The sequence below is a fragment of the Puma concolor genome, chromosome B4 (assembly GCF_028749965.1).
Source record: "Puma concolor isolate L17-30 chromosome B4, mPumCon1.1.hap2, whole genome shotgun sequence".
Classification (NCBI taxonomy): domain Eukaryota; kingdom Metazoa; phylum Chordata; class Mammalia; order Carnivora; family Felidae; genus Puma; species Puma concolor.
The window spans coordinates 7,826,837-7,848,320 of NC_141673.1; the positions used below are offsets into that span (position 1 = coordinate 7,826,837).

At 38.7% G+C, this 21,484-nt stretch overlaps 1 protein-coding gene across 2 annotated transcripts in view; it reads right to left on the bottom strand.

The window, feature by feature from the left end:
- EP300 (EP300 lysine acetyltransferase) overlaps positions 1 to 21,484 on the bottom strand; it is an 83,674-nt gene that overhangs the window by 39,722 nt on the left and 22,468 nt on the right. Inside the window, exons 3-9 of one of the 2 annotated variants that reach the window (XM_086712174.1) lie at positions 13,365 to 13,541; positions 11,468 to 11,729; positions 10,730 to 10,843; positions 9,508 to 9,753; positions 3,333 to 3,426; positions 2,575 to 2,712; positions 775 to 892 (exon numbers count right to left, since the gene is read on the bottom strand). In XM_086712174.1, coding sequence (XP_086568300.1) covers positions 775 to 892; positions 2,575 to 2,712; positions 3,333 to 3,426; positions 9,508 to 9,753; positions 10,730 to 10,843; positions 11,468 to 11,729; positions 13,365 to 13,541 — 1,149 coding nt within the window. The remainder of the gene's footprint in view (positions 1 to 774; positions 893 to 2,574; positions 2,713 to 3,332; positions 3,427 to 9,507; positions 9,754 to 10,729; positions 10,844 to 11,467; positions 11,730 to 13,364; positions 13,542 to 21,484) is intronic. The other variant, XM_086712175.1, reaches the window with a different exon arrangement.

Here is a 21,484-nt window from a genome sequence, read left to right on the forward strand (position 1 = left end):
TAAGGAGAAACCCAAAGAGGGGAAAAGTCTATTCTCCTTTTAAAAGTTTTTATTTTAATTCCAGTTAGTTAATATACAGTGTTATATTAATTTCAAGTGTACAATGTAGTGATCCAATACTTCATATGTCACCTGGTGCTCATCACAAGTGCATACCTTAGTCCGCAACATCTATTTCACCCATCCTCCCCACCCCCGCCTCTCCTCTGATATAACCACCATAAAAATCTGCTTTCTTAGATCATCCCAGATGTGAGTTCATGTTTGGAATCATCATGTGAAAAGCAGCTTTGTGATGAAGCTACATAGTAAAGCATGACCTCTCAAAGTAGGTTAATGAAATATATGCTGGCGATTTATGGCACATGCAAAGAATATGCTACATTTCGGAAAAGTGCCAACTTAGAGAAGAATGTTCAACTGATATAGAGAAAATGGAATACTACTTGAGATGAACATACTAAGCAGCTGATTCACCATTATTCTAGTGAAAATAGCAGAGAGCTGGTAACAGCTCAACCACTTTTGAAGTTGACAGAAGGACAACCCAGATAAAGTGCCACACGAGTACACTGGATTATTAAGAGGAAAAACGTAAGATTCTTGATGACATACGCCTGAAGAAAATTGCTTTGTTATCTTGACTGTGCAGTGAAACTAAGGACAGCTGAAGGGTATCCTCTAAAGTACGGTATTGTTTGTACATGTTACGAAAAGAAACAAACAACTAGGATAGGTCTATTTCTGACTTTATGTAGAAAAATAGATACTCACCCGATTATTTGCAGATTCGTACATGTCTCCTTCCACTTTCCGGGCATATGCAACCAAGTTTTCCATCCGTCTGTCTTTTAAAGCAGCAGGATCCGGAGTAGGAAATATGGCTTGAACTCTGGAAACAGAAAATTCTACCACTATTATATCATGTCAACTTTTCATTCTCGTCATGGAAATGTCCAGTACTTTAAACTTTTTCCTGGTTAGTACTTTCTCATTTCTGTGCAATGTACACATTATGTAAAACAAAAAATAGTGGATGTGCTCAAATATTAAATGATACAGAGCAAATGAAATGGTCTCTGTGGTAAACAAAGGGTCTCCCCAATCAGAACATAAAAAAATGACACCATAATAACCCCCTCTGGTTCCTGTCACGCTAACATAGGAGCAAAAAAAATTATACTCTGCTATTTGCATAAAGAAGTGAGGAAACCTGACCTTTCTCATTGTTTTAAGTAGAGCGGCCTTCAGATCCTTCTACTCTCAATTTATTCAGCTTAATAAAACCTAATAATCACCACAAAATCTTTCAAGACCAAAAACTTCAAGTGGAAGGGGCAGAAATGCATAACGATTCTGCCAAATTCAGTGTCTTTTACTTTCTAACAGTTCCCTACAAAATGTTTGGCACTAGGGTTCCTGAAGATTTGACCAATACTTTTCCAGCCTCTAATTTTATTAATTGGAGATTTCGTGTTCACTTGTGCAGGACTTGAAGAAAACCAGGTGGGGAAGAAATAAATGGAAGTTTAGAAGAATATTTTGAGTTGGTAAAAATTTCGCAAGCATATAATGTCAAGTCAGATGATCGATCCCAAATAATCCATTGTCTGCTATGAGAGAACAGGTGCTAAACAACTGGAGTATCACAAAATAAGTTTGCTTTGCTTATTCCTTTTTAATTCATTTAATTAAAATCTTAGGGTTTTCTTGTCAAATTCCACTTCTGGTACCATTGATTTTGAATTTCTAAACGAAAGTCAAATGTAACTGGTATGCTAATGTAATATAAAAATTAGTTTAGATAAAAAATAGACCACACAGCTCTAAGCCAATAAAAAATATGGATGGACTGAAAGAGACCCTTCTTTTAAGTGGAGAAAAAAATGAAAAAAGACTGCTTTCCCCGAGGAGAAAAATGCTGGATGTCACTCAAAGTGCAAGTTCCATAGCAATGAGCAAGGTTCAAGCTCTGTTTTTTTTATAATATTGCGCACATTACATTTTACTGCTATCGCTTTCCCCTCCTTCACCTGCCAAGACCTCTTTAAAGAAGAGGGTGGCTGAATGGCTGGCATCCATCAACTCCATAACAAACAATGCAGAGGTATCTCACCAACTACTGACATGCACATCCGGAGGGCCAGAAGACCATAGAGGAGCCACTCTACCAGGTTAAACTTGTCAACATCATAAAAGCTTTAATAGGGATAAAGGAAAAGAGTGTTGCCACCACCATATTCTAAAGAGCTGAGAGAGACCTGGTTTTCCTTTTAAAATTTGACTTTTGCAAAGGCAGTGACACTAAAATGAGTAATTTTTATATAATATATTGAAAACTGCCACTAGGTAAAATAGTTCACACACTGTTAAAGCCATAATACTCCTACAAACGATGGTGGAAAGGCTCAGAAGCAGAACAAGCAGCAAGACAGTCACAGGAGCAGAAGCATTAGCAGCAATAGCCAGACTACAGAAAAATCAATAATACTCCTCTTGTGGTTAAGTGCCTGGCAGATCGGTACCATGTTGACATGGTAACTCTCTATGAATAAGACATGCCTATAATCTTACAGTTTGTGAACAAGATGATTTCGAAGATCCTGAGTAATATCTTCATGCCACTGTTTCCGAATTCCAGTATTAGATGGTTGAGCTGCTGTTGGCATAGGACCTAGGGAGGCCACACTGGCATTTTCACTCATCATTGGGCTTTAAAAAGATATTGTGAAATAGTTTTAGTGAAGAAGGCAGGAGAAAAAAAGATCTCATTTAAAGCAGAGCTGACAGTGATTACTACAATGGGTCCAACATACTATGACAAATTTCTTTACATCAAGAAATCTAGGGGAAATTGTGTGTGTGTGTGTGTGTGTGTGTGTGTGTGTGTGTGTGTGTGTGTGTGTTTGTATTTGTATGAGGCAGAGTTAACCCACAACACTTCATCATGTGGAGGGGAGGAGGAAGTCTTGGGTTTAGAAGACTTACGTGTTATGTTGTAAGACTAAACTTATTTTGACACAGCTTATCCCAGGGAATCACTGGTAATGGATTAATTCTTACCAATGGGATAGAGCAAACTCATTTTTTAAGCAATTGCACACTTGCAACTTCCTACTATATTCGGGGAAGGTACTGATCACCCATTGATACAATTTCACATAAGATTGTAGAAAGCCAAAAGTATGGCCTCCAATATACTACTTGTCTTTATCCATCAAGGATGGCTTCAAATCAGGGGGAAAAAACAAAAACAAAAACAAAAAACAGAAAAGGAATTTGAACAGGAGTATGAAACATGACACAGAGCAAATATCAAGAAAAAAACTTACTTTTGAGAATTTATGGCTGAATGCAACATTGAGTCAGAAAGAAGATTCGATGTTTGAACCCCTACACCTCCATTTACTCCCATAGGACTAGCACCTAGGACAAAACAAAAAACGAGATTGAATATTTTAAATACCAATACCAAAAAGAAAGAAAAGCTATAAAAGTACTAGAATAACATCACAAGAAATTTGTATCCTTTCAAAGACCCAAAACCCAGAAGCCATAAGGACAAGATTTAGAAACTGGATGAGCAAAACCTAAAACCGCAACCGTTTAAGTAACTATATATGCACATGTCCTTTCTTAAGCACAACTTACGCGAGGACATAGGGAACCTAAGTGTGATGATCCCTGGAGACTGGAATCAAAGACTGTGTTTTGGTAAAACATTTTGAATACTCCTTCAAACTGCCCTGAATAGTTTTATGTGCGTACATTACCTCTTCAATTAGCAATTTTATTGAATAGTCTAATTCTTTAAAAACAAAAAACAGCAATATTGACACTAACCTAGATTTTCATGCAGTTAAAAAACTCTTCTAAAATACACAATTCTATTAATATACCTCTCAAGGTATGTTAGTTAAAAACAAGGAAACAAACAAAACTTCCCACTAAAATGCCAACAGTTGGCTAGATCTATAAACATTTAATGGAGAAAAATGCTGTTGCTTTCCTTCACGTTTCCTAAATAGTAAGGCACAAATTTGCTTCTGACAGCATCAGCCTAGCTCTGAAATGTAGTTACTGGAAATGGTCTTCTAAAAACAGAATTGTATTGTTCCTAATTCTGTATTTGTCAACGTAAATACTCCATGTGTAAACACTCCTTTTTAGCGAAACTATATACCTATAACATTGATTCGCTTTACTGATGGCAACCATATGAAGAAGTGAAAGAAAAACTGATTATAATGTACACCAATTTGCTTATCTCGTTGCCTTCTGATGGCACATGAAAACAGCAAAACATTCTCTCTGAAGTCTCCAGGTTCATCTAATATTTGGCATTGACTCTAAGAAATGGCTCAACCATAACCTGAAAAGGAATACCCTTACACCGGCCTGTATTTAAGATCCTAAGAGGGAGCATTCCCTTGAGAATACAAAAAATGACGGAAGTCAGAAATTATTGGCACTGCCAGAGAAGAAGTCAGAAAGAAAAAAAAGGAATCATTAACACCTAAAACTCATCAAGAATACATTTTTGGGGGTGCCTGGATGGCTCAAGTCAGTTAAGTGTCCGACTCTTGATTTTGGCTCAGGTCATGATCTCATGGTTCGTGAGTTCAAATCCCACGAGCCCGGGAGTCTGTGCTAAAGGCACAGAGACTGCTTGGGATTTTCTCCCTGCCCTCCCCTGCCACTCTTAAAATAAACAAACAAACTTAGGGGAAAAAACACGTGTTTTTTGTTTTCTAAGCCCTAGGAGGAATCTCATACTAATAAGACCTTTATAGAGTAGGTGAATTCAGTAGGTACTAGAAGATTAAGAACATGGTCAAATACAGTCAAGGAAGTCTTACAGTAAAAAATTCTAATTTAGGGCTCCAGAAAGGATTCTCTCTTCTTGCTACAGAATCTCTATAACCTGATATATGTTAACAGATCCTGTAGTTCTGTCTACTTAATGCCCATCCAAACTAGAGAGGTCTCAAAGTAGAGGCCATGCCCCTTTCCTATGCCCACCCCCGCCCCCAGCACATGGCATATCTGAATGAATGCTATTTCTCATTTATTCAAATATCCGCATCAAAGTACCTCCAATTTATAACTGAGAACGTTCCAGCATTACAGCTAGGTCTGCCACAATGGGTGTTGTATCCATACTACCAAGTTGTTACTATGAATGGGTCTTGGTATGCTTATAAGCATTAGTATAAATGTTTGCTTAGGGTACTTCATCCTATTCAGTACTCCACACCTCAGGTAAAGATGGTATGATACAGACCCATAAACATAAATACTACTTTTTCTAAACATCCAACAACCTGGGAAAACAAACTAGCACTCATATCTACCAAACAGGTGAGATATGAGACCTTCAGAAGAGAGTACATAACAAAACCCAGGAGTTCTTGACAGTAATAGGGCCAGAATTTCCATAACACAGTTGAAAGATAGCTAACCAATAATGTGAAGGTCAGTAATAAAACAAGAGAATAGGCCAGCTAAAGGCAAATAAAAAATCCTAAGACATTTTTATGCTGAAATTATTAAAGCCTGATCACATACACACAACCATACATGGCATATTCATTCCAAGAGTGTTTAATCTGGATTTAATTATAAGGATCGCTTCTCAGCCTTTTGGCTAAGATCAAGTGTGGATTTAATTATAAGGAAACAATCAGACTAATTCAAATTATAGGACAATCTACAGTGTTCATCGAAAGTCAATGTGTGGTGAACAAAGAGAAGGAAGATGACTTCTAGATTAAGAGACAAAAAGCACGTAACAAACTGAATGGAAAAGCCCTGAATGACTGTGGGGGACAATTGGAGAAATTAAAATATAGACTGTACATTAGATGACATTATTAACAAATATTAAATTGTGTAGGCACAGTAACAGCACTGTGGTTATGGAGAAGAATGTCCTTATTCTTAGGAAATACATGCTAAACTAGCAGTCAAGTGTCAGGATATCTCGAGTACATGAAGAAATAAAGCAAATGTGGCAAAAATGTTGAAAATAAATAAATCTAGGTAAAAGGTATGCATAATGAACCAGAATCAAGACTTGGATTTCAACCAACTGAGCCACCCAGGCATGCCACAAAAAGTGTTATTATGTTCCAAATTTCCTGACGAAGTTTTCCCCTCAATTTCTAATTATATATCCAATCTGCCCTCTTGGTAGGATCCCCAACAATACTTTAGCATTAAAATAATATGGGTGAGGGCGCCTGGGTGGCTCAGTCAGTTAAGTGTCCAACTCTTGGTTTCGGCTAAGGTCATGATCTCGCTCACAGTTTCGTGGGTTCAAGCCCTGCAATGGGCTCTACACTGGCAGCATGGAGCCCGTTTGGGATTCTCTCTGCCCCTCCCCACTCATGCTCTGTCTCTCTCAAAAATAAATAAACAGGGGTGCCTGGGTGGCTCTGTGAAGCGTCTGACTTCAGCTTAGGTCATAATCTCACAGTTCATGGGATGGAGCCTGATGCGGGGCTCCATGCTAATGGCATGGAGCATAGAACTTGCTTCAGATTCTGTGTCTCCCTCTCTCTCTGCCCCTCTCTTGCTTGTGCTCTCTTTTGAAAATAAATAAATGAACTTACTTAAAGTTCATTTAGATAAATGAAAATAAATAAATGAACTTAAAAAAAAAAGTATGTGTGTATATATATATATGTGTGTATGTATATATATATATGTATATACACGTTTGTGTGTGCATATATATATATATATACACGCACACACACAGCACTAACCATTTGGGAGTCCAATCTTTGCAAAACATAAAAGATAAACATTTTACGTTGCTGAGTACATGGAAATATACTCAAGTAAATTGCTTTTGTTTATAAATGTGATAAAAATCTTACACTGTTAGGGGACACAACATAGTCCCGTTTGTGGATATAGTCTACCACATCAGGTTGGAACCTAAAATATCCTAAAATAAACACCATTAGTGGAAGAAAACAGAAGTGAAAAAAGCTTGTTTTAGTATTTTAAAATCATGACACATCAAAAATTAAGAAAATACAGTTAACGCTAATTTGAGTATTGAACCATGTATTTCTTTGATAATATGGCACTAGGCTAAGGCCAAGATGCAACTTGAGTTACATTTCTGATCATCATCAAAATTTTTATATTCCTAAGTAAAATCCATTATAAAACTCTAATAATAACAGAAGCCTTAAAGGATCACTTTAAATACCCAATAAAACAATTTATAGTAATAACCTTTAGTGCAAACATCACTCACAAGTATAAAGTTTGGTTAAAACTAATTTCATACGATTTTGGTGTGAAGTGAAAAAGCAGTCCCACATTCATAATATGCAATAAAATACTTTTTTAAAACTCTCTTAAAGACTGGGGAGAAAATTACATGTCCTAATCATGGTGATTCCATTTTGATATTCAGTTCTTTTACTCTCTAAGTTTTAGGGAACTAAAAAATATGAAAACAGAGGGTGCACCCTTCAACATAAACACACAAGATTATTAAAAAAAAAAAAATTTTAGTGTTTATTTTTGAGAAAAAGAGAGAGAGAAGAGAGAGAGAGAGAGAGCAAGGGAGGGGCAGAGAGAGAGGGGGAGACACAGAATCCGAAGCAGGCTCCAGGCTCTGAGCTGTCAGCACAGACCCTGATGCGGGGTTGAACCCACAAACTGTGAGATTATGACCTGAGCTGAAGTCGGATGCTTAACCGACTGAGCCACTCAGGCACCCCACAAGATTATTTTTAAAAGGGCTTTTATATATGGGGCGCCTGGGTGGCTTGGTAGGTTAAGCATCCAACTTGATTGACTGATTTCAGCTCAAGTCATGATCTCACGGTTTGTGAGTTTGTGCTCCATACTGGGCTCTGTGCTGACAGTGCAGAGGTGGCTTGGGATTCTCTAATTTCCTATATCCCTCTGTCTCTCTGCCTCTACCCTACTGATGGGCGCTCGCTTGCTTGCTCTTTCAAAAATAAATAAAAAATAAATAAAAATAACATAAATAAAAGGGCTTTCATATGAAAGAAAAAACACTTCATATGTAAGTCTTTGCCTATCTGGGTTGGGCCTGATGAATAGAAAGCATGAGGCTATATATAACATGCCAGAAAGAGAGTGTATTCATATTAGTTTTTAATATGGGATTGAATACAACAAAAGAAATAAATGAGGTATCTAGAAGTTTTGGTTCACAATGATTATCACTAAAAAGGCACCACTGATTGAATTAACAAGAAATAAATGGAAACTTTAGATTAATTTTTAATCCTAAAATAAAGACACTAAAAAAAGGGAAAAAGATATCTCAAGGAACTAACTTTTAAACAATTTTGTGGCTATATACAAATGTACATACACAGATGATACAAAGGAGACAAAAAGAACAAAATTAGGAATTAAAACAGAAGTTTGAAAAATTAACAGGAAATAACCAGTTACAAAAATGAAAATCCAGGCCAGGCAGTAGAAAATCCAGGGGCAGAAAACTGCACTGGGTCAAGATCCTAAAACTCAAGGAAGAGTCTGGGTAACTTTTTGGGTAACACGGAAAGAGAGAAGAAAATAAGCAATCTTAAGTAAAAAAAAGGTGAAGGGGCAGGGGAAGGAAGTCCTCAGATCTCTATTTTTGACCCCTTTTCATGTACTTGAATACGTAAGAATTTGAAAACTAGCCTGAAAGGGTAGGATTAGCTCTTCATCCCAGTTTCTGGTCTAGTTTTTTGTTTTTGTTTTTTTTTTTCAACGTTTTTTATTTATTTTTGGGACAGAGAGAGACAGAGCATGAACGGGGGAAGGGCAGAGAGGGAGGGAGACACAGAATCGGAAACAGGCTCCAGGCTCCGAGCCATCAGCCCAGAGCCTGACGCGGGGCTCGAACTCACGGACCGCGAGATCGTGACCTGGCTGAAGTCCGACGCTTAACCGACTGCGCCACCCAGGCGCCCCTGGTCTAGTTTTTTAATAATCTCCTCACTTAATGATTATTTAACAAGTTAGCACTGCTTGTCAAGAAACTGTAATACATTCAAGTTAAAACCAACAAAAATCAACAAGATTACATTTCTGTAAGAGTAGCATGCTCAATTTTGCTTTCTCATTTAGAATCAAACAATAATGGGCAGAAACTAAAGGCTATTGCAAATATTATCCAGAGGATGACAATGGACTTCATAGGAAAAAGTATGATGCATTACTCAGTACCAGACTGTTTTCTAGAAAGTTATGGAAGAAATCATCAACAAGGACAAGCAGCTGCCTCTGGTATATAGATTATGATGAGACCTTTACACTACAATCTTTAAAAAATTACTCTAAGAAATTAATCATGTAACAAAAAAATTAAGAGATGGGGAGACACACACACACACACACACACACACACACACACACACACACAGACCAAAATAAACCAAGAAGATAATTCTGCAAATTACATGGCATGTATACACATAACCAACATCACATCTGTCACAAGGGAAGACACAAACTTACTCATGTTGCTCATGGGCCGCATGCCTTGGGGAGACTGGCCAGACTGCTGAGTCTGCTGGTTCTTTGCTTGCACCTGGGGTTGCGTCGGCATCTGATTTACTTGATAGGGCAGCCCAAGAGCTGCATAGGCCCTTTCTATAGAGCTGGGATCAATCTGACTGACAGTGCTTAGGCTGGGGGTAGACTGCTGACCCACCCCTAGAGAGCTAGTATTTCCAAGTCCAACTGGTGCTCCAGTCAGAATTGCTAGAGAAGACAAAAGAGATGGGATTACAACGTTAAAGATGTGAGAAAAATAGACTAACCTATCTGAATGAATTTAGAAGACACAAAATTGTTACATGATTATGAAACATCTCATTATGAAACAACATGCATCTTGTTTCCTGTTATTTCCCTGAAATAAATGTCTAGATGCAGAACTGAATGGTCAAAGGGGATCACTATCACTGGCATGAAAGGCTTTTGATCCAGAGTACCCAAAAGCCTACCTACAGGTTGTATCAGTGTTCCCACCAACTATGTATGAATGACTCAGAACCATACAAATGCCAATACCAGGTAGCATTTCTGCTCAAGTGGTGAGAATGTCCTCCCTCTACTGACCTATTTCCTTACCCCAATTTTCTACTGGGCTATTTATGATTTCTTAATTAATTTATGGCATTTAATTCCTTCTTCACATGTTGCACGTTTCCAAATCTGTCATTCACCACAAATGCTTAATATTTTGTTTCTAGAGAGGTATGGTAGCTACACTTAGATCTTTCTACTTTTGTCTTTATCTCAGAAAAGCTCATCATCCTAGACTTCTAAAAATAATTTCAAACTTTTTCCCTTTCTCTTTAAATAACTTCAAAGTATCTAAATATTTAGACCACAGGTATAAAAGAGTAACTTGTCCAATGTCAAAGCAATGATCTTTTAAGTTTTCATGAATGTAAAAATGGAGCATTAATTCACCCTTTTTATACAGAATAATTATTTAAAAAGTTTCTGGATCTTACTTTAGGTAATAAGCAGTTCAATCCTAAACTCATTAATATGAAGTTAATGGGAGTGGAAACAACCTAGTATGACAGCACAGGGCAGTCACAGAACTTCAAATAATCAAGAAGCACTTAGTCTAAATCCCACCAAACTGCACCGAGAATAAATAAAATAATAAATAAATAAAATAAGTAATAAATAAATAAAAGCTTTAAAAGACTTAATCACTTACACTGTTGATTTCTCTTATCTCCAGCATTTTTAAGGGGGAGACACACAGGACAATCATGCCTCGTACAATTCTTCCAGTGTGAAATGATTTGTCGAGAAGATGCACAGTGTGCCACTAAAAAGAAAAAAAATAATTGTTCTGCAAATGTAGCTTATACTTTTTTATATCAGTATCCACTAACCTGTTGATCACTTAACAAGTGCTACAAATGTTCACTCATTTCATCTTCCTAACATCCCTATAGGGTAGCTATTGGCACTCACATTTTATAGTTAAGAAAACAGGCAAGACCTGGTTAACTAATTTGCATTAAGTCAGAGTACTCAAAATGGGATTCAAACTTAAGCAATCTGCCTCCAAAGCCCGTATTTTTCACCAAGACATGCAATGTACTTTACTCTATAAAAACAGATTTCTAATGACACCATACACACATAAATTGTATTAAGTTGGGTAACATTGTTTTAGTGTTTGCCTATATGACAGCAAATCCTCAATAATATTTAAACTATGCTATGTGGGGGCAAATCAAAGTCAGTAAGGGTCATCACAAGAGGAAAATCCTTAAAATTTTCTACCATAACCCTACATAATAACAAAATGATACTGAATTTTATCACCTCCTAACATGGACATTATCGGTAAAGAAGTCTCCAAACAGAGTAGAACACACTTTTTTTCTTCTCTCGGACTATAAATATTCATTGCTAAGCACAGAAACCCTCTGAGCCCACTCACCTTGGCAGGACTTGCCTGACTGGCAGTGTGTCATGTGGTTCAGGACGTTCTTCATCGTGCGACAGTGGGGAAGGTTGCACTGCCTTACTTCCCCATTAGCCTGCTCGCGGCGCTGGCACTTGTGGGCGTGCAACAGGAGCACGAGCTGCTGCTGGATGAGCTTGCGCTTCTCTGGATCAGCCGTGTGCGCTCCAGAACCCATCCCTTGGGCTACCGGAGTCACGAGGCCTGGCTGCTGGACCTGTGGGGCCTGCTGTTGACCCTAAGAGAGAAAACAACAAAGGTACATGTAACATTAGGTGTCATAGGGTGCTTTTTAGTAAATACAGACCTGGACATTTTCTTTTTTTTTTTTAATTTTTTTTTTTTTTTAACGTTTATTTTTGAGACAGAGAGAGACAGAGCATGAACGGGGGAGGGTCAGAGAGAGAGGGAGACACAGAATCTGAAACAGGCTCCAGGCTCTGAGCAGTCAGCACAGAGCCCGACGCGGGGCTCGAACTCACGGACCATGAGATCATGACCTGAGCCGAAGTCGGATGCTTAACCGACTGAGCCACCCAGGTGCCCCAGACCTGGACATTTTCAATTAAAACCTTTAAGGACATCCACCACGTGCCACAGGGGATTCCAAGGTAGATAAACATCAGTCCCACCATCAAGAAGTTCAATAACAAAGTTACATCACCAAGTAATATAATCAAAGTATATGTAATATACAGAGAGCAAAACAAAGAGGACACCATAAGCTCAGGTGGGAGAGGGAAAGGCAAGGAATCCATAGTGAAGAGCAAGTCCAAGTCAGGTTCTGAAGCACAGCAACAAAAACCTCCTGGGAGACTGAGCAGGGGCCTTTTAGGTGGGTGAAAAGTTAGTTTCTGTAATTATGGAAGAAAGCGCTTTCTCTTCCCTGATAAAGTAAACATTTCTGGGGTCACAGATGCCATGTTTTATTCTTTTTTAAAAGATCTGCAGTACTTAAAGTATCTGAAATATAGGCAAAAAAATAAGAAACAAAAAATCTGAAAGAGAAATGGAATTTCTATAGGACAATTTTTCCCAAAGGTAAACAGGGACTACTTAACAAATTTACAAGTAGAAACGGTTTTACTTTTAGAAAAATAGCAATGTTAGAAGCTTTGGAGATTTATTCAAAACAAAAATCACTGTTTTTTTTTTTTTTTTTAAACATTTTTATTTCTTATTTTTGAGAGACAGAGACAGACAGAGCATGAGTGGACGAGGGGCAGTGAGAGAGGGAGACACAGAATCTGAAGCCAGGCTCCAGGCTCTGAGCTGTTAGCACAGAGCCCAACGCGGGGCTCGAACTCAGGAAGCTCGAGATCATGACCTGAGCTGAAGTCAGACGCTTAACCCACTGAGCCACCCAGGCGCCCCTGGGGGCTCGAACTCAGGAACCTCGAGATCATGGCCTGAGCTGAAGTCAGATGAACCGACTGACCAACCCAGGCGCCCCCCACAAAATCACTGTTTAAAATAGTGTTTAACTTTGAGAGGGAAATTACTTTTGTGTGCTGATATCAGATACAAATGTGTAGATACGGTCACTGAGAGTTGGAATCCTTTGCTTGAGAGTACTTTCCAAGAGAAGTTCTACTTTCATATTCTATAGAAATACTCACAAGAAGAAGATGTGTAATATGGCAGGCTACAAAATTTTCACTGTAGCAGCCCCACTTGCTCCCATTTGGCCCAACACCCTTACTGAACAATACTACAAGAAATAAAAACCCATGGGAAATGGAAGGTATCAAGCCTCCTTGATCACAGGGTCCATCTTCACATCCTAGTGTGTACAGCAGAAAGCATTACAGTTTAACAGTTCTTTGTCAAAACGCCAGTTTAAAGACAAATTTGTAGACAGATTACTACCCACCATGTTGGGCATTCCTCCACCAGGAACTGCCTTTTTGTCCATTGCAAATGGAGGTAAGCTATTTGGTAGTACAGACTTTGTCTGAATCTGGAGACCAAGGCCACTGGCTCCAATCTGCTGTCCAGAATTCTGAGTGTATGGTGAACCGTAAGGATTAGGGTTGTTCATCATTCCCATCTAAGAATTAAAAAAAAAAAGATGAGAAATTAAATCTTATTCCTTACATTAACGGAACATTACTATTCTCTTTCCTTTTTTTTTTTTTTTTTTAAACGTTTATTTATTTTTGAGAGAGAGAGAGGGAGACACAGAATCAGAAGCAGGTTCCAGGCTCTGAGCTGTCAGCCCAGAGCGCAACGCAGGGCTCGAACCCACGAACTATGAGATCATGACCTGAGCCTCAGTCAGATGCTTAACTGACTGAGCCACCGAGGTGCCCCTCTTTCCTTTTCCACTTCCTAATTTATAAAAACAATTTTAAAGGAAATCCTCTACCATTATAAATAAGACTAGAGAAGTATGTTCATGAAAATACTTTCAAAATTGAGGAGCCTCAGCTCAGGTAGAGTAAATTTACAGCTATTTTCTGTAAATACTTGATATAAATGTGTTTTAGAAATTTTTATAAGCATTTTCATTAATCTGTATCTGCTAAGGTTTGCCATTCATCTTCACTTTTAATGCATTAAATATATTTTTATTTAATGTACAATATATGACTTAATAAATTCAACTCAATAAATGACCTAATCCCTAAATTTGTTAGAGAGTTTGATATGTGAAAAGCATCTGAATGCTTGTTCCAGCATTTTGTTTACATAAAAGGTAGCAAACTGATAGTTCAGGGGATATTTTTCATTTAGGAACAAAGTGGCAGAGTGGTTTTGAAACTTTCTGAATCTGAATCCTTTAGACAGAACATGTAAACTTCAGAGTCCATATCATTCCTTGCTGTCTTAAACCTAGCAGCTTTGAGGCGCCTGGGTGGCTCAGTGGGTTATGTGTCTGACTCTTAATTTTGGCGTAGGTCACGATCCCAGGATAGTGGGATCAAGCCCTGCACTGGACTCCATGCTGAGCGTGGAGCCTGCTTAAGATTCTCTCTCACCCTCACCCTCTGCTGCTCTCCCCAGCTCGCATGCTCTCCCTCAAAAAGAGTAAAAAAATAAATTTAAAAAACCTAGCTGCTTTATTCATTAAATTACCTGCTTGGATCTTGAAGTAATTTAAATTTCTTTGTAACCCCTATATACTTAAGAAAGGAGGTTTTTGTCTGTATTTATAAAGTCAACCTGGAGTGCTGGACAGTTATTAAAGAACAGAGTATTAATTATTCAGAAGCCAAATGTTTTACAGATAGCAATGATAAAACTTACAATCCTTCCATATAAGAAACCACTGTAAGTCAAACACCACCTACTAAAACATATAGCAAAGCTCTCAGAAAACTAGGGAAACTACCGCTACTGCCCAATTAAAAGGAGTCATACTAGATTTTCATCCCTCTCAGCTAGATCCAATTCTATCAGAGGAGCCTGCAAATTCCATCTCTAAACACGCGCGCGCGCGCACACACACACACACACACACACACACACACACACACACACACACACACACACCTACAATTGCTCCCAGTCCACTGTCACTGTCTTCAACGTTTATTTATTTTTGGGACAGAGAGAGACAGAGCATGAACGGGGGAGGGGCAGAGAGAGAGGGAGACACAGAATCGGAAACAGGCTCCAGGCTCTGAGCCATCAGCCCAGAGCCCGACACGGGGCTCGAACTCACGGACCGCGAGATCGTGACCTGGCTGAAGTCGGACGCTTAACCGACTGCGCCACCCAGGCGCCCCCACTGTCACTGTCTTAATTCAAGCCCCTCAATCACAGCTTGTGTAGACTGTGTCCAACAGGTTTCCTCACCTTCTGTCTAGTCTATTTTCTACCCAGAGCCTTCGTGATCTCCATGAGGCCTATCTATCCATGGTGTCCTACTATATCCTGTACCAACTAACTTGCAAATCTGAGGAGCAGCTTGCTTCTTGAATCTCTAGCATCTGCCTTAAAGATTTTCCTTTTCCCTATAACTAGACAGTGGCACACCCTCCCTTCCTGTTTGACTCCTGAATGATAACCTGTAAAAGAAATAAAATACTAAGTTCACAAAGAGGCAGTCCAATTTTTCTTTTTGTTGCGTTACTTAAACATACATTTCAAAAGCTACCATCTCTATGAAACATCTGTCTATAGTCCTAGAGAGCTAAAGAACTCTTTTTCTATCCTGACATAAATGTTTGTGCCTTTATTTATAATACAACACAGATGATAAAATAAAATGCCTGCCTCTTCTATGCCCCAAGACTCTGCACAGTAGGGGAAAGAACTCAGTTCATTTCTCTTTGTAACCCCATTGTCCTAAATCTGATCAACAAAAGTCATAAAATAAACACATAAGCCCCTGTAAATAAAACTGTTCTTTCAACCATATGCAGTACCTATTCTCTGGCAAATGTATACGAATATGACATCTTTATCAGTTCCAAGGTTTGCCTATAGTGAAGAGGCAAAATAAAGAAAAATTCGAGAACATTTACAGTTTCCAGATGAGATCAGAGACTAGGATGGAGTTCAGTAACTCAGGAATTGAGCCTGAAAGAAGTGGCAAGGTTTGGAGCAGCCTGAATGGGAAGCATCCAGAGTAAAAAACTTACTGCTTGAGTCTTCAATAACTGGAATTTCTTAAGTGAATCTGGCCAATAAGACTGTAGGGACGATCAAATACAGAAACAGGTTTAAACCCAAGTTCAGGTTTCTTTTGGTAGTTTCATGTGTGGCTGCAGGTGTGGGGGCTACAGATGCTTTTCCAGTACTAACATTCATACTACTATAGTTCCAATAATACACGAGCCTGTATCTGGGAGAGTTACAGTTCACTTAACTGTGTTTCCTATTAGCGTGGAAATTCATGATAGACATAAAACGAAAGCCATTCTAACACAGAATCTGCAAGACAGACCATAAAAGACCAACAGACAATAAATTAAGCTTTTAGGAGTCCATTATTTACATAAATAAATAAAATACTGGGATCTGCAGGCTGTTTTGAGGTCTCTTAATAAGTATGTCTCTACTCAAATAGATGAGAGGAGAATCTGGTCCTTCATGTTTGTTCACACAGACACTGCCTTACCTGCTCACACCAACTGAGTTTCAACCAGTTCCTGACATTGCTTACTTTCTCAATCACGATGCCTTAGCTAGGAACTCCAAAGTGGACTATGGCCTCAAATAGAGAGACTGCACTGACTACTGGTCAGCTGGCAGCAATTCATTCCTGACACTTCTCGACACCCTGACCAACAAAGGCTCTCAGTCTTTTTTGGTTTTGCCAGTGTTAGATAAAATACAACCAATCTCCCTATCCTTACCCTTTCACTCTCCCCAACCTCCAGTACTCCCCCACCAAATATAACAGGAAGGGAATATACTGTACTTAATTTCTGCTACACTGTAGTTCGTTATTTGATCTTGTTCCCCTTCTCTATACCTAATGTGATCCAGGTGTCCAACTACTCACCACCTACCTGCATCACAAGGATACAGATAACTAAACTCAAAACGCAGAGGACCAGGAGACCAGGAAGCTAGCTATAACAGCTCTGGGCAACTAGAACAAAAAGCACCTCAGGGGATTAGCTTTTCTCTCTTTAAAAAAAAAAAAAAAACTCACTCTACAGGTTGTTTCTAAATTTTCAGTATATTAAAAGCAGAAACTGTAGTACAGAGCACGGGAGTACAAAAAGATACCTGAGAGCGGCAATCACTGGCAAATAAATAGGAAAAATAAAAAGTGGTACCTCATATAAAGAATATAGCTATTTGGAAATATTTAATATAGGGGGAAAAAACTCCTTTAATAAGACTTGCAGGCACCACAGTAACACAAACCAATAAATACCATGCAGGTGACTCCAAAATTCATCAAATAATAAAAACAAAATTGAACTACATTCAGACATTTCCTACTATCTACTGGAGTTGATAAATGCCCATGTTATGTACCTGTATACAAGTTATATGCCAGACATCAAGTTAATCACTGAGGGTACAATGATAAACAAGGAGGACTAGGGATCTCTCAGAACCTACACCAAATCCTAAACATTATTTTTCTTTATTTCTTCCCATTATTCTTATACCAATATCTTAGTTTAACTGATACTGCATACCTAAAACTGTATCCATCTAGATTGTAAATTTGGGTTTCTAAAACCCATCAGACTACAGTATTTAAGACAATCTTTCTCTCAACGTGGATTCTTTCTCCTTGACTTACGCTTAACACGCGCTGCCCAACTGGTCCTTCCTACCTGCTTCATTCCTTGCCAATCCAAGTTCAATCACTGCTCTTACTTTAAAACTTCATAGGTTAAATACTCTTTGGGGCGCCTGGGTGGCTCAGTCGGTTGAGCGTCCGACTTCAGCTCGGGTCACGATCTCACGGACCGTGAGTTCGAGCCCCGTGTCGGGCTCTGGGCTGATGGCTCAGAGCCTGGAGCCTGCTTCCGATTCTGTGTCTCCCTCTCTCTCTGCCCCTCCCCCATTCATGCTCTGTTTCTGTCTCAAAAATAAACGTTAAAAAAAAAAAAAAAATTAAAAAAAATACTCTTTAATATCATATGCCAAAAACCATCACAGCCTGATCTTAATTTTAAAAGAAGAGCTCCAAAAATGACATTACTGCTCCTACCTCCTCAAAAATTTTTTTAAAATTTAAGTTTTTTATTTATTTAAGTCATCTCTATACCCAATGTGGGGCTTGAACTCATGACCCCAAGATCAAGTTGTGCGCTCTTCTGAGCCAGCCAGGCACACCACCCCCACCCCAAATTTTTTTTGAAGAGAAAAGAAAGAAAAGGGGAGTTATTCCCAAGGCTAATACTCATTTAAAAAAAATTTTTTTTAATGTTTTTATTTATTTTTGAGACACAGAGAGACAGAGCGTGAGCAGGGGAGGGGCAGAGAGGTAGGGAGACAGAATCTGAAGCAGGCTCCAGGCTCTGAGCTGTCAGCAGAGCCTGATGCGGGGCTTAAACTCATGGGACTTCAAGATCATGGCCTGAGCTGAAGTTGGACGCTCAACAGACTGAGCCACCTAGGTGCCCCAAGGCTAATATTCATTTAAATGAAGTTCAGAGTTGTTGTTGTTTTAAAATACGAATTTCATTAGTCACAAAGCATATAAATTTTGGCTATGAATCTATCCAGATAGCAAGTAACACATAAGTCTTCATAGCATGTGAGGTAACCAGAGTCACAGTAAAGGAGGGTAGGATTTGTCATCTCCCAGATCTAGGACTACAGAATAAGAACTAAAAGTAGTACATATAAAGATGCTCCAAGGCTGTGTCTGTATCACTAAGGCAGAATTAGAGAAAACAGGTATGGTTCCCGCTCTCACATGTCTTAGTCTAGCAATGATCACCCCTATGTAAGGTTACAAGCAAGTGAGGAGGTGACTGCTGCTGTAAGAAACATAAAAGCATCGTATCTGTTTTTAGCTGTGGATGTTTTATCAATACAGGAATTGTTAATAACAGAATGACTTTATACTACAGTGATAAATAACACGCACTTTTATTTCAGAAAGACAAGAGTTCTCTGTAATACCCACTCCCTGATTTGTCTCCTAACCTGTATAATGGGAATAAAATCATAGGGTTGATATTAGGAATTAATGACCCTAACACATATTAAATACCTATTAACATTCAGTAGTAGCTCCTTAGCTTTTGGAGCCTAACATTAATTTAGGTACAATTATACTGTCTGATGTTGCTATTTGATAATATTCTGGATCTTGTCTCTTTAACTGTTAACAAGTGCTTTCACAGAACAGGTTTGTTTTTTTTTTTATTTTCTAAGGGAAAAAAAACAAAAACAAAAAAAACCCCCTCCAGAATGTTAATGAACACTTCCTGAATAAAAAATCCTCATTTCCAAAGAAAGTTAATTTTCTGTCAAATTTATACAATATTAATCCCCTGAAGTCTCTACTGGTGGGCATTCCCATATCCTCCAGCCAACAGCCATTTCATGGGGTTGTTTCATCTCCCCTTATAGCCGTCTATAATCTTAATCTATAGCTCTATAATCTTATAGAGCTACGTCTCTAGAAGATTACAGCTTCTCGATTACATGATTACAAGATTCTACGTCTCTAGAAGATTACAGCTTCTCCATTACAAGATTACATGATCTTGATTTGATTTCTCCCCCTCCCCCACAAAAATGTTTTTAAGAACATCACTAGGGGCGCCTGGGTGGCTCAGTCGGTTAAGCGTCCGACTTCGGCTCAGGTCACGATCTCGCGGTCCGTGAGTTCGAGCCCCGCGTCGGGCTCTGTGCTGACTGCTCAGAGCCTGGAGCCTGTTTCAGATTCTGTGTCTCCCTCTCTCTCTCTGACCCTCCCCCGTTCATGCTCTGTTTCTGTCTCAAAAATAAATAAACGTTAAAAAAAAAAAATTAAAAAAAAAAAAAGAACATCACAAAATGGAAACTACAATAATACTAAGCACTTGCTACCACTATTACCACTCTACAAGTACGTCCTTACTACATACCCTTCACAAAGGGCTTACTTCTACTAATCGTTTATAGTTCCCCGACAATCCCATGAGGTAGGTTACATTCACTCTTATTATTTCCGTTCTATAGGTGAGAAAACTGAAGTACAATAAGCAACTTGCCCATGGTAATAGCTTACTCTGTGAGTGACTGAGTTCATTTTTAACACAGGCAGTAAAGCTCCATAGTCCACACCATTAACTATGATGCTTTTATTAACTTCATCTTTCTTCATACACAGAAGGTAGCTATTAGGGAAAAGATTCTCAAAGTTTACTTCTTTTGTCACCAGCATTTTTGAGGACGCAGATACAGTTTTGTGAAATTATTACAGAGTGAAATGACTTAACCAAGCTTTGCCAATATGCAGCAGAAGAGGAGGATGCTTATGTTAACAGCCCAGATTCTAATCCAGGTAGTATGGTTCAAAAAAAAGTGTGCACTATTCTGCCCCTCACTGAACCCTCCTGACAACATTTGTCTTTATTTTATGCTAACTGCAAAATCAAAGGCTACGTTAAAAGGGTGTATGATCCAAGTTTCCTTCCATAAACCAGTTTGCCAAATTTTTGGAAGAATGTTGTAAGTAGTAATGTCACAACCTGCCTGCACACTCTGAACCACAGATTCATCCATAAAAAGAACTGTATAAAAAAACCACTGCCATTTGCCAACAGGGTTCAAATCTTCAAGTCTCACTGAAAGCCTCCTTAATTCCTGATTCTTAAACATCACTGGAACTCTTAGGAATTTTGGAAGAAAAGTAATGAATATAATTGACCCTTTGAGGTAATTTTAGGACCTGGTCCCATGGAAGGGGAATTGCTAGCCAACAATTTTAATGCCTTGACTTGCATTTATTTTAATCTTCAATAGGAAAATATAGAAAGGGCTTTTTTCCTGCCATAAAGAGAAAACTCATTTTATAAAAGTACATTTTATATTATACTTGTATACTAATCTATACATTAACTGGGTATCTCATCCTAAACCTCCACAATTCCCAAAAACTCATTTGCTAAATAAACATTTAGGGTTCTTATGCACTGCGCTAAGTGCTTGACAAATATCAACTTACAAAATATAAGTGCGATTCATTTATTTATTATTGGTTTTTAAATACTTTCTAAGAGGGAGAGAGTGCGCGAGAGAACGAGCGGAGGAGAGCAGCAGAGGGATAAAGAGAGAATCTTAAGCAGGCTCCACATACAGCAGAGCCCCACATGGGCTTGATCCCGCAATCCTGGGACCAAGACCTGAGCTGAAATCAAGAGTTGGATGCTCAAGTGACTGAGCCACCCAGGTGCCCCTATTATTATCACTGTTTGTTTTTTTTTTTTAATTTTTTTTCAACGTTTTTTATTTATTTTTGGGACAGAGAGAGACAGAGCATGAACGGGGGAGGGGCAGAGAGAGAGGGAGACACAGAATTGGAAACAGGCTCCAGGCTCCGAGCCATCAGCCCAGAGCCCGACGCGGGGCTCGAAC